Source organism: Podarcis vaucheri, assembly GCF_965113315.1.
Source record: "Podarcis vaucheri genome assembly, chromosome: 11".
Classification (NCBI taxonomy): Eukaryota; Metazoa; Chordata; class Lepidosauria; order Squamata; family Lacertidae; genus Podarcis; species Podarcis vaucheri.
Window position 1 is genome coordinate 47,463,570 of NC_138749.1, and position 14,413 is coordinate 47,477,982.

Sequence of the window (14,413 nt, forward strand, 5' to 3'; positions counted from 1 at the left end):
CCTCAGGTTAAAAACAGACATCCAGAACGAATTAAGTACATAACCAGAGGTACCACTGTATGCTTAGTGTTAAGGTTTTAGTCTTATTTTAAGTTATTGTAAGTTTAAGTTAAGTCTGCTGCAACTGGATTTCTTATGGACAGTGCCAATCCTGAATGTATCGGATTTGTGACCATTATGCCCATTTGCCTTCAGTAGCAGTATAGCTCTGCTGGGTGAAATATTAATTGCCTCTGGTCTATTTGGGGGGAATCCTGCAATGTGTTTTAAGTTTTTACTCTGCTAACGATACGTTGGAATCCGCTCTGGATCAATATTGAGTAGAATTCCATGGCAGCAATTACCTCCTTATTATTGTGAACTTAATAGTATCACCCCTGAATGTAAGCTAAATGGCCAAATCTTATGAAGCTCTTCCACTGAGGGTTATGAGATACTTCACTATATGGGGTATGGATGAGGATTATACCGGGTCACACATTTTGGAGAGCTGCTACCAATTGGTGTAGACCAGGTGGCGCTGTGGGTTAAATCACAGAGCCCAGGACTTGCCGATCAGAAGGTCGGTGGTTCGAATCCCTGCGGCGTGGTGAGCTCCCATTGCTTGGTCGCTGCTCCTGCCAACCTAGCAGTTCGAAAGCATGTCAAAGTGCAAGTAGATAAATAGGTACCGCTCCAGCAGGAAGGTAAATGGTGTTTCCGTGTGCTGCTCTGGTTCGCCAGAAGCGGCTTAGTCATGCTGGCCACATGACCCAGAAGCTGTACGCCGGCTCCCTCGGCAAATAAAGCGAGATGAGCACAGCAACCCCAGAGTCGGCCATGACTGGACCTAATGGTCAGGGGTCCTTTTACCTTTACCTTACAGGCACAGGCAAACTCGGCCCTCCAGATGTTTTATGACTACAACTCCCATGATCCCTAGCTAACAGGACCCGTGATCAGGGTTGATGGGAATTGTAGTCCAAAAACATCTGAAGGGCTGAGTTTGCCTATGCCTGGTGTAGACTAACCTGTTGTCCTCTGCAGGGTATCTTGAAGACTAGCTCTGCTGTATACGAAACTGAGCTAGATAGGAAGACTTATATGGTACAAGGCAACTTCCTTTTTGTATATTCAAAAAGTGCTCACCATCTCTGGATAGCAGGGCTGGGAAGGACGCCTAATAGAGATATTAGGCAGCTACTACCACCTGAGTAGGCAACACAGGGCTAAATTTGCCAATGATACAAATCAATACAAGGCAGATCCATATCCTTGACAGACAATATTCTGCTTCTGTTGAAGTTGCAATGATGCTTTTGAACATTTAACTGGATTTGGAGGTTCCATATATCAAGCCTGCAGTGTCACATCCAGATTGATTTAAGGGCATGTTTGCTCAATGAATATTAGCACTGAAGTTTCCCCCCCTGTCTACATCAGATTGCAAAAAATGGAGTTTGTCAAGAACTGGCAGGCAACAATACGTGACTGATGTACTGCATTTGGCTTGGTAGGTCGCTCACTCTGCAGACCCGACTTGTAATGTGATTTGTCAATCAAAGCTGGGCCTTCTGGAGCTTGGTTTGATTGGATCTAGTTTGTGAACCCAAAAGCACACAAATGAAAAATAAGTTGCATTGGATGGAATTTGCATATTAAACATCATCAGCGTTGTGGCTGTGATTGCATACACGCAGCATTTTGTTCTAGTATCAAAATGGAGACTGAGTAGTTGTTTTGTCCACACACAGTCTGGAACTGTTTCGTATTGCTTGTCCCTGAAATGCATTTCTTGAGAAACTGGGTTCATTTCTGAAATATACTCGGAGTCCTGCAGTGATTTCATGCTCTTTATTGCAGCTTGTAAAACAGTGACTGAATTTCCCCCAAAACCTCCGGCTTTTATATACATTCTTTACACAATGAGTCCCGTCTGACTGACTGATTCTGCTTCCGTCCTGGAGCCTGATTGGGCTGCTACTGCAGGCCAATCAGTTGTTGCATTCTACGATCCTACCAGCCTAATAAGCTGATTAACTTCCTCCTGGGGTCTGATTGGGCTGCTGCTGCAAGCCAATCAGTTGTTGCATTCTAGGATCCTACTTGCCTATTGTTCTAGGATTAAAGCTTAGTACATAACAATTTCAAAAATAAAAGCTCATTTCAGATTGACTATGAATTATGCTGTATGTCCATCTGGAAGCAGATGCAGGTGATTTTGGCAATGGAGATGGTGGTAAATCCCCATTTGCCCAGTGATGTTATGGGTGAGGCCATATATCAAGATTGAGATTTCCACTTTCTCCTTCATTCAGCTGGGATATTTTCAGGGAAGAAAAGGCATGGAAAAGGGGAGTGTTTTCAAATGAGTGTCAGGTAACCTCACCCACTGTTGTGGATGGCAGGGTCTTGAATGAATCTAGATTGTAAATGGCATGTTGAGAATTAGCATGAACAATTGCAGGTGGAAAAAATATGCACTTTTGTGCTACAGAAGGCTTAGCATGTGTTAAACTGCTGTGGTCCTTGATCACATGTACTACTTGCAGACTTAACCCAGGGTAATTGTTGCTTATTTCTGTTATTTCCACCCCTCCTCCCAATAAAATGAATTTTAAGTGATTTCATAAGACATAATCAGTGTAACCTTAACAATGGCTCTGTTGTACCCTTCATTGAGCTAAATTATTGGATACTTTAGACCAGGCATGTCCAAAGTACCGGTCCGCCAGTTGGTTTAATCCTGCCCTTGTGGCAGTTTACTTCCTGGGGGGAAATCCTAAAAAAGCTCAACAACTTCTATCCTAAAAAAAGGTCACATATGTTCACTTCATCAAATCTGGTCCTCTTTGAAAAAGTTTAGACACCTCTGCTTTAGACATTTTCAGTTCATGCAAATAGTGTCAACACTTACCAATGCTTAGAAATTGGAACAAATGCAACACACACCTGTCAAAAATAACTGTTTCAAGGTATCATATCAGTTATCTCAAAAAGGCATTGTGTTAACGAAAACCACATTATTGGATTTTGGTATACAAAAAAGGCTTTAGTAGGTGACCTTTATAACCTGACATACTGTAGTAATTTATGAATGGGTGTGAACTGTACACTGTGGCAAACTATAAATATGCGAGTTTTGAATTTAATTATGGAAATTACGTTAAATTAGAGGATGCAGTATTGAAAACAAAACAGAGGCGACGCATAGAACAATAACTAAAAACAAAGGGGAGGGAATCCACTTATCTATAATTCTCACATCTTCTGATTTGGGGAATGCATCTAGGAAGTGGTCTGTTTAGAAGCAAAAATTGTGAAATATATGTACAGCCATATTTTTCTGCAATTGCATAAGAAACTACAGTGACCCTGAGAACTTGAAATGTAATCCTTTTTCTATGCTCTGAGAGAATATGAAAGAGCTGAGAAATGAGGGGGGGGGGACTTTAAACATTCCCCTTTCTTTGTACTCAAATAGCTGTAAACCAATCTTTAATCTTTTTAATATTTTCTTTCTTTTCTTCTTTTAAAAAAAGACTTGGTTAACATTCTCTGCAGAGATGGAAAACAGCAAAAGGATAATTGCTTGAAATTATTTGCACATACATTTTGACTTTCTCTGGCAGTTTTTTCTGAGCATCCCTCCCCCCTTTCCCCATGTTGCCTATTTTTCAGCCAGCTTAGCAAAAGAATTTGGCCACAATCACCTGGGATGCTTCACCTTCTTGGAGCGGAGTCATGCAAGAGTATGTGCTCTGAATGCACAGTATTCCAGTCTCAGCTCCTGCTATCTCCAGCCAAAAAAATTTTAGCAGCAGGGAATGGGCAATTGCTCTGCCTAAAATCAGGGACAGATTCTGCCCTTCAGATGACACAGTACTGGGCTAGGTGGTTTAAAAGGATCACTTGGGATATGGAAGCATAGAAACAGAAGGAAAAGCCTCAAAATGATGCCTAAAGTAGGAATGTATAGAAGATACAATAGACTTAGCATATTTTGGTGGAAACAACAGTGGTGAGTGTTTGAGGGAGGAAGGGAGAGAGCCTGTCATCAGTAATGGACTGAACGAGGGTGAATAATTGAAACTTAATCCAGATGAGACAGAGGTGCTCTTCTTGGTCAGCTGGAAGCAGAACAGGGAATAGGGATTTAGCCTTTGCTGGATGAGGTAGCACTCTCCCTGAAGATACAAGTTCACGTTTTGGGCATGCTCCTGGTTTCTGAGGAATTTACCGTATTTTTCGCCCTATAGGACACACTTTTTTCCCTCCAAAAATGAAGGGGAAATGTGGGTGCGTCCTATGGGGCGAATGCAGGCTTTCGCTGAAGCCTGGAGAGCGAGAGGGGTAGGTGCGCACCGACCCCTCTCCCTCTCCAGGCTTCAGGAAGCTATCCGCAAGCCATGGGAGCCCGCAGGAGTTCCCCCGGGCTCCCACAGCTTGGGCAGAGCTGCCTGCATCCCGAAGCCCCGGCTCGCTGAGCAGTCGCGCCGGGGCTTCGGGTAGCTCTGCGCAAGCCCCGGGAGAGCTCCCCCGGCTTGCACAGAGCTGCCTCTTATCCCGAAGCCCCGGCGCGCTGAGCAGTCGCGCCAGGGCTTTGGGTAGCTCTGCGCAAGCCGCGGGAGATCTCCCATGGCTTGCAGAGAGCAGCCTGTTCTGGGGGCTGGGCTCGGGGCAAGCTCGGGCTTCCCCCGCCCCAGCCTCACACCTTGGGGGGGGGGGAATAATTTTTTTTCTTTATTTCCCCCCCAAAAAACTAGGTGCGCCTTATGGGCCGGTGCGCCCTATGGGGCGAAAAATACGGTAAATAAGTACACAGAATATTATTTTTACATTAAACGGTATTTAGAACACAAAGAACCACTATTCTATGAAACTGTGTCTTGCCTATGAAACTGCATGTTCAGTTTTTATGCCTTATACCAGCCAACCCCCCCCCCCCCCGCCAATGCCCTCCAAACGTTCTTGGACTCCAGCTCCCATCATCACTGACCATTGGGCATGCTGGCCGGGCCTGGTGGAATATGTAGTCCAACAAAACCTCGAGGGCAGCAGGCTGTGGAAGCCTTCCTTGAACATTTGAGTGAAGGCAAAGATGATGGCGAGGGGGCTTGCCTTTCCTTTAAACCCTCCCCCCCCCCAGTTTTTATTACAAATTGTGTTTGGTTTCCGTGCAGGTGGTTGACCAGATTGACACCCTGACTTCAGACTTGCAGCTGGAGGATGAGATGACAGACAGCTCGAAAACGGACACGTTGAACAGCAGCTCAAGTAGCACAACAGCATCCAGTTTGGAGAAAGTCAAAGTCCGAGCCAACGCGCCCCTCATCAAGCCCCCGGCCCACCCGTCTGCCATTCTCACCGTGCTGCGGAAGCCGAACCCACCGCCCCCTCCTCCGCGGCTGACTCCAGTCCGGTGCGAAGACCCTCATAGGCCAGTTATCCCTGCCAACCCTGTAAAGACTAATGGGACTCTACTACGAAACGGAGGCTTGCCGGGTGGACCGAATAAAATTCCCAATGGGGATATATGTTGTATACCGAATAGTAACGTGGACAAAGTCCCGATTCAGCCTCTGATGCACAGGTCTGAGAAAGACAGGTGTCCGCAGCCTGGGACACGGGAACGGGTACGATTTAATGAAAAAGTCCAGTACCATGGCTATTGTGCAGACTGTGACGTTCGGTATAATATTAAAAACAGGGAGGTCCACTTGCACAGCGAACCTGCCCACACGCTGGGAAAGCTTCCTCACCAATGCCCACCCTTGCCACCACCACCTCCTCCGCTTCCTCCTTTTCCGTTAGAAAATGGAGGGGTGGGAATAAGCCCCAGTAGTAGCTTTCCTCCTCTCAGACCTGCAACTGTGCCTCCACAAACTGCACCAAAACCCCAGAAGACCATCTTGAGGAAATCGACCACTACAACAGTGTGATGTATCCCACTTGGAAAACTCTCTTATTTTTTTCCTTATGTATAAAACATGAAAAAGGTAATGAGCACTTTCTACTCAAGCAATAAAAAGCCCAAATATATTACACCCTTTCTTCGATGAAGTGGCATAAGAATCACATGGTGAGTACAGATAAACCTGGTGTCCGATCCTAAAACACATTTCATGGTTGAAAATTATAATTATCGTTGTGTAAGTGATCACTGGTATTTATTTATTTATTTATTTATTTATTTATTTATTTATTTATTTATTTATTTATTATTTACAGAGGAACTGCCTTAGGTGTGGCCTAAAGAGGCAATTAAATGTTCATTTGGGAAACCATAGATGTGCAGCAGCAATTAATAGCGAAGTCAAATGTGGTTTGGAAAATACAATAATTTCCACTGCCCAGTAGGTTTTACAGCACTGGCAGTGACCATTTTGTGTGGAGGTTCTGTTCCTGACCACCGCATGTGTTGGCAGAAAGTCTGCTCCGCCCCATTACACCCCCCCCCCATTTTGCCCCCATTCTTCCTCTTCAGAGTCCCTAAAACCTATGCATCACTGGTCGCACTTCAATTGGGCATGCCTAAAATGCTCACCAACTCTATGTGAGTCATTCGAAATGCATTTTCTAGGAATATATGATTGCACAGAATGATCTGAAACGGCAGAGATCTTGGATCAAGAGGGAATTTGTAGTGGAAGCAAAAAAAAAAAAAAAGTCCTAGATTATTATACTGCATGCCCTTTTTGCCCCAAGAAAATGCAGGCTGTTATTTGACAACGCAAATGTTCTTCATGAGCACTTCAAAGTGCCCCAAAGTAGCAAAAAAGGTAAAGTACAGCTTTCCAGGTCATGTGGCCAGCATGACTAAACCGCTTCTGGCGTAACAGGACACTGTGATGGAAGCCAGAGTGCATGGAAACACTGTTTACCTTCCCGCCGCAGCGGTACCTATTAATCTGTTCGCACTGGCATGCTTTCGAACTGCTAGGTTGGCAGGAGCTGGGACAGAGCAATGTGAGCTTACCCCATTGTGGGGATTAGAACCGCCGACCTTCTGATCGGCAAGCCCAAGTGGCTCTGTGGTTTAGACCACAGCGCCACCCGCGTCCCTACCAAAGTAGCAACTGCAGGTTAACAATATTTCCATCAAGAGAAAATGTGGCAGGAACACTTTTCTCAGCATCTATTTCCTCCCCCACGCCACGCCACCCACCAAAAATGGATCAAATGTTATTTGTTAATGATAGGTCATATGCTAAGTCATATTCAGTTTCTTGCTCATGTTTTCTTTCTATGAAACAATAATCCTGTTGACAGCAGTAGGAATTTTTGCAGGGGTTATCGGGTCAGGTGCTGAAACAATTGAAGAATTCTTTGAAAAGATTGAAAACTTCCCAGAAACAAAATATTAGCATTCACAGACTCACACTTTCTCTATCACTGCCCCTTGTTTATATTTGGTTGAATGGCTGTTATTGGGAAAAATTGTCTGATGTTTAAAAATGGTTGCAGAGTCAATAATACTTACTTTAAGTATGAAGGTTATGAGGCAAAGGTGATTGATCAATCAGTGAAGTGTTCCTGCAGTGAGCCTTTTGTTTAGAAACGTGCTTGCAATTTTTGATGAATTATACAGAGCATCCTAGGAATTGGTTATACACAATTTTGCCATCACTGAAGGCTGATACATCCCAAAGGTTTAACTTGAAAATCAGTTGAAGAAGGTTAGCATTGGTCTGCTCTTGGAAAGTAAAAGTTTAGCCATTTCATTAGCTTGAATTCTAACTTGTGTGAGCACATGGACTTTTGCACTTCTCCCTTTCACACAACTGACACCTGTTGAAATTCTCTTTTTCGCACAACTATTCAAGGTACAGCAGCCCTGTGTTCTTTTTCACCTGGCCCAGAATGGGGGAGTGATCAGACACCAACACCCCTTTTTGCTAATGGACGTACAGTCCACTTCTGCAATAGGGCACCTTTACATCCAAGCCATTACAGTTGCAATCTTTAATAATAATAAAAAATATTAAACCGAAACAGTGATTCCACTGTTATCTGTTCTTTGCAACCTTGGTCCAACTATTAATCTAAACAATGATACAATGATAACCAGGCCACAATCAGGCTAAGTCAAAGCACTGTTAAGACCAATTGATTTCAACGTTGTGGGGGGGGGGGGAGATGAGCACTTGCTTACTATAAGAATATTTAGAACACAGACCAGCCAAAAGCATTTGCATTCAAAATGCTTAGTGCAAAAGAAAGTTACATTTTATTGAGGTGAAATGTTTCGGCTGACTACAGTACTTATTAGTTAATACAGTCATACCTTGGATCCTTGCGAGTCAAACGTTTTGGCTCCTGAACGCCGCAAAGCTAGAAGTGAGTGTTCCGGTTTGTGAACATTCTTTGGAAGCTGAACATCTGACGAGGCTTCTGCTGCTTCTGATTAGCTGCAGGAGCTTCCTGCAGCCAATCGGAAGTCGCACTTTGGTTTCTGAACGTTTTGGAAGTTGAACAGACTTCTGGAATGGATTCCGATTCGACTTCCAAGATATGACTGTTTAATCCTCAGTCGCTAAAGCAAGTCATGCATGCTTTTGTAGGGGAGACCAAGTTGTTCACCCAACCTGCCACTGAAAACTTGCTTAGGTTGCAGAATTGCAGGCACTCACCTGAGAGTAAGTCCCATTCAGCCGGGCTTACATCTAAGTAGACATGCACAGGATTTCATTGTTAAACTCTTAGGATCAAATGCGCATAGCTGTGTCAATGAATTAATTTGGGAATGCACAAAAACAAAACCCAACAACTCTTGGAGAGATCATGTTCTAGCGCTATTGCTAGTTCAGTGATCTGCCTGCTCTTGTCAATGTTTGTGTATAACTTGCTATGGCGTTTCAAGTGCTGAGGGTGACTCTGAGGGCAACAGCACTGATTGCTCGCTGCTGTGGTGGCAGAAAATATTTTGTAAGACCTTAAAATCTCGCTGTAGGCACAAGACCATTCACATTAGAATTCTAGGGTCTCAGGTGTTTGGCCAGTACAATATCTCATAGATTCAGGATATAATTTTTTAAAAATTTTTTAAAGGGTGCCAGGAAACCATGTAGAGTGGTACCTTGGTTCTCAAACACCTTGGTACTCAAACAACTTGGAACCCAAACACTGGAAACCCGGAAGTAAGTGTTCTGGTTTGCGAACGTTTTTCGGAAGCCGAACTTCCTCCGTTTTGAGTGTTACACTTTTGATTTGATTGCCAGACTTTTTGAGTGCCAGACTTCCATTTTGAGTGTTACGCTGAGGTCTGTCTGTTTTTGCTATTTATTTTGAGGTTTTGTTTTTGTGGCTTTTTTGTTTTGTTTTTGTGACTGTGTGGAACCCAGTTCAGCTACTGATTGATTGATTGATTGATTGACTGTGTGACTGCAGTACATTGTTTATTGCTTTCATTTTGTGGATCAGTGGTCTCGTTAGGTAGCAAAATTCATGTTAAATGGCTGTTTTAGAGGTTGTTTTTAAAAGTCTAGAACGGATTAATCCATTTTGCATTAGTTTCTATGGGAAAATACGCCTTGGTTTTGGAACGCTTTGGTTTTGGAATGGACTTCCGGAATAGATTAAGTTTGAGAACCAAGGTACCACTGTAATAATCTCTTAACTATATCAACATTACTGCAACTAAGACTGTGACTGTAGCTAGGAATGTCAGCAAAGTTCTCCCATGTCAGCCTTCTAAACTGACTTTGGGGGCTCTTAAAATACCATCTCAAATAAGATGCAAGCGTTTCAAATTTCTAATTTCTTCCTGACTATTTGATTCAGTTGTGAGCTATATATAACATTTTGCATATCGTTTCCCTTCCATCCTAGTTTAAACCTGTTGTTAAGGTACCTTTAGCATTGTTTGTGATTACAAGGATGACTTCCTGAATGTATTCTTTTTTTTTACATGTAATATTTTATTGATTTTGTTAAAAAGCAAAAACATAACAAAAAGAAAGAAAACAAAATGTAAAGTGTTATAGTATAGTTCCAAAGTGATAATAAAGTATCGATTGCTATAAACATTCCTTTTACACATAGCACAGATAGATAGATAGATGATAGATAGATAGATAGATAGATAGATAGATGATAGATGATAGATAGATGATAGATAGATAGATAGATAGATAGATAGATAGATAGATAGATGATAGATAGATAGTATTTTGTATCTGTGAGTCCCATCATTATTGAGGATAAAGGTCTTAGATGAGATGAGTTCAGATGTGTTCTGTGCTCTCTGGTGATTATGTCAAAAGCCGTTAAAGTACTGGAGGGAATGAGGCATTCATATAATGTTGCAGTTCTTATATGGAGGAAGCAAAAAGTTATGTTACTCTTTTATTCCTGGATATTAAAGGACAGTAGCAAGCCAAATATAATTCAGAACAATTCAGATTTGGATATTATTTTACAGGCTGAATCAGGGGAAAACAGTGTCAAACTTACAGACTTTTGAGTCCCACTGATTTTCAGGGAGAGATATAAATATTTGAGTTTCTTTCTTTTTCTTCTTTTTCCTTTTTTCCATTGAGAGCTTGACTGGATCATGTCAAGAGTTTATAATGAATCTGCAGAACTTTAACTCTAAAATGAAGGGCATTTCCATGGCATCAACCTGTGACTGAGAAAGAAATGGAAGAACATGTTCTTTTAAATGTTTGAGTTAGAATGAATAAAATTAATGCAGCAACATCTTCTCAAAGATATACAAAAAGATAGTTACTTACGCTTAAGTGCATCATTTAGAGCACATTAAATTTGGGGAGGATGGAATTAGGTTTCTATATATAGAGGCATGCATTGATTGTAACCTACACTCATTATATATTGGAGTCTTCAATTTTGAGAGCATATTAGAACAGAATTTGCAGTTGCATAATTTAATAGAGAGGCCTCAGTGTCACTGTGATTAAGTGCACAGTGGTGTAGCTCATAAAAATTGCAATAACATCTTTATCATAGTGTGTATCAGATAGTGATGGGTGAACTCCATTGGCTTGCTTTAGAATAAACTCAAGGTTCATAAGCAACAATTCAGAAGAAGCTCATCTTTTCCAAGAGTTTTCTCCCACATCTTGCTGCCAACATGCACATTACTGCATTGATTTGGGAGACAGCAGTTTGTTTTGGTATCATGTTCATGATTTTTGCAAAAGCGGAAAGTGCAACATCGTGGCTCAGACATTCTCTCAGTTTGTTTGTTCGTGTAAATGATATGTGCATTGAAAAAGTTAATGTAGCATTGAAGTATAAAAGCAGGATTATTATTATCTTTAAAAAAACCTTCTGCATGCATTTACACCAGCTGGTTTTGTGCCTTTATGTACAGCAGGAGTGGCTAGCCTGTTGCCTTCTCCAGACAACAACCTACTTCATGTGTGTAATGTTGACAGAAATGCTGGCATGTTTTCATGTACACACAATATATAATTTTGAAAGCTGTCCATAACCTATACAGTCAAACCTCGGGTCCTGAACGCCTCTGTTTTGGAATGTTTCGGTTCCCGAACGCTGAAAACCCAGAAGTAAATGCTCTGGTTTTCGAATGTTTTTTGGAAGCCAAACATCCGATGCGGCTTCCACTTGAGTGCAGAAAGCTCCTTCAACCAATCAGAAGCCGTGCTTCGGTTGTCAAACATTTCAGAAGCCAAGCGGGCTTCCAGAATGGATTATGTTCAACAACCAAGATTTGACTGTATTCAAAATATGGCATACACTATCCTTCTAAGGAATTCCACAACTGGCATTTCTCAAGTCAACACATCATTTTTCCTTCCTCAGTACAATTACCTTAATGCTGAAGAGAGAACATCTATAAAGAAAAAATGTTAACTAACTGGGTTTTCTCCATTTCCATTTTTAAACATTTAATTTGTGTTCAGGATCTTAATAAGATTGTCCTGTTTGATCAATGGAAATGTCAGGATGTCATTGCTAGAAAGCAGTGCCTTATCAGCCAATAGGAATGTACAAAACTGCTTCATTTGGTTCATCCACCATGGTTAGCAAGAATCCCAGTCTTACCTGGGAGATGCCTGGTAATTATCTATGATTTTTCTTCCGTACTTGGCTTTGTTGTTCCCTTCAGCTCCTTCAGCAGCAACGAGGTGTCATCGTTCTTGCTTGACTCCTTTTTATTTGGTCCTCTTGTTTGTCTTGGCTATGGGAGAGGGATTACCTGCTCCAAAACCAGAAGGACAAGCATTAGCGTGAAGGCAGATCCACACCACACATTTAAGCATATGCCATACCCCAGGCAATCCCAGGAACTGCAGTTTCACCCTCACAGAGCTGAAGTTCCAAGAAACTTGCCAAGCTACAGTTCCCATGATTCTCTTGGAGAAGCCATGTTCTTTAAATATGCATCAAATGTGCTTTTAATATATGGTGTGGATCTGCCCGAGGTCACTGGGACTTGTTTGGTGTTAGGTACCTGTGGATCATTAAGAGCAAGGGTTAGCTCCTTGTGATTAACTTTCGATTGCCTTTTTATTTCATTAAAAAGCAGCAGTGTTGAAGTGGGGGGGGGGAATCCAGATTGGGAATGTGAGAGGAAGAGGACTTTAACCTTTTACCCCTCCCGTGCACTGTGATCTGGATCAGAGGGCTTGTGGCTGCCATTCATTCCTTCATTGATTTTATTTTATGTAGCCTCTTAGAATTCAGGCTAATGGGAATATATTAAACTGAAAGTATTTGCTCAACTCTGACCTGTAATCTGCAGGGAACCAACCTTTCAACGTGTTTCACTCCCCTTTGTTTTTTGTCTGGAATCCCAGACAAAATCACTCCCCTTTGTTTTTTGTCTGGAATCATTCTGATGATCAAATATGATTGCTGATCTCAATGTTGTCTCTTTTATTCTAGGCATCAATTATCTTACTCTAGTCTCCTCACATGTACTCAGAACCTTGCTGCCAGAATCACTGACTTCCCTTGTGACTCTGATCATGTAATGTTTCTCCTAAAATGCCTGCACTGGTTTTCTGTCCACTCCTGCCTTTACTTCCAAAGCCCTCCCTTACCATTCCCGATATATCCCTGCCTGGGATCTTCACTCCTTTGGCTCCACCACCCTTAATTATCCAGATCCCTCTAAAGACTCTGCCCATTCTCCCTTGCTTGTCCAGAGACCTATACAGTAAGTGCCTTCCAAAACACACTTCTCTTACTTTATTCAAACCACTCATAAAAACCTCACTTTTTCCACAAAGCCTCCCGTAGCCTACCTGCAAGTCAACCTGTAACTTAAGCCTAAGCACATTGCTTCCCTGCTTCCTGTTGACCTCTACCTCCACTTCCTTCCTCTTTCTGTGTCAGGTTGAAGAATGTAAGATGCTTCTTTACACTGTAAAGCACCAAGCACCATGCATACCGATGATGCCATATAGGCAAACAGATAAAAATAATAACATATGGTTCACTGTTGTGCCACAGTACTTGCAAAAAATTTTGGAGCGTTATATTCAGCAATGCCAGCTACCACGGGATCCTGTGGGTGACTCTGTTGCTACTACAAAAATGGTTCTGCAGGATATAATTAGTGCCTCATGTTTGGCCAGTCAGCTCTACAGTCCACTACACAAAAGAAGTTGAGCGCTGGCATCTGCTTCTCTCCTTAGCATGGATGCTGACACTATCTGGCATCTCCATTTGGAAAGTAACTCACACAGCCTGCATTTTTTGAATACCAAAGTTCCATCAGATGTGAATAATTTTCACATCACTGCCAGCGATGTTGAGCTTGAGCCAAATAGTCAGGGACAAAATCTGCTTGGTTCTAGAAAATGGTACGGCTGGCAAACCATACAGAATATTCCTCATGCCCCATTGTGTCTCAGAAAGAAAAAACGAGAAAGAGTAGGACAGATTCCTAGAACGTAATTATTATTTCAGCTCTGCTCTACTGCTTGAGATCAATCCATCCATGTTCACTGTCCTTTGCTTTGTAACTGTTTATCATTTATATTTATCCTAAAATTTCTACCTCTCAATTCTCTTTAAATGGAGATGTTAAAAAGAAGCTAACAACAACAGACCAAAATATTAGATTCCTGAGGCAGTTCATATTGGGATTTAAACATGTCAAGAGTTCACTAATATGACTTCCTCAAGATAAGAAAAGAATGCGCCTTTAATTTTTATTAACCAATTCATTTGATACAAAACATTCAGAAACACTGACAAACTGCCTTTCGCTTTTTAATCTGCATGGAAAGGAGGTGGGGTGATCTTAAAGCTATTTGCTTTTTGTGTGCGTGCACATAACCATTAGATACTGGCAACATTTTCATTACTGGAAATGTCTGGAGGCAGCATACATTGTTGATAACAAATTCTTACCAAGCTTCACTGCTGTGGATATAAAAGCTGCCATGTGTGCTTATTTATTAGAGCATAGGATTGCTTGCCACGCTCATATACT

The 14,413-nt window shown here is 41.9% G+C and overlaps 1 protein-coding gene across 4 annotated transcripts in view; it reads left to right on the forward strand.

Annotated features, from left to right (window-relative positions):
- PRR16 (proline rich 16) overlaps positions 1–14,413 on the forward strand; it is a 160,912-nt gene that overhangs the window by 118,499 nt on the left and 28,000 nt on the right. For 3 of the 4 annotated variants that reach the window (XM_082191633.1, XM_082191630.1, XM_082191632.1), the window contains exon 2: positions 5,163–6,061. In XM_082191633.1, the coding sequence (XP_082047759.1) occupies positions 5,214–5,921 (708 nt within the window). In that variant the 5' untranslated portion in view covers positions 5,163–5,213 and the 3' untranslated portion in view covers positions 5,922–6,061. The remainder of the gene's footprint in view (positions 1–5,162; positions 6,062–14,413) is intronic. The other variant, XM_082191631.1, reaches the window with a different exon arrangement.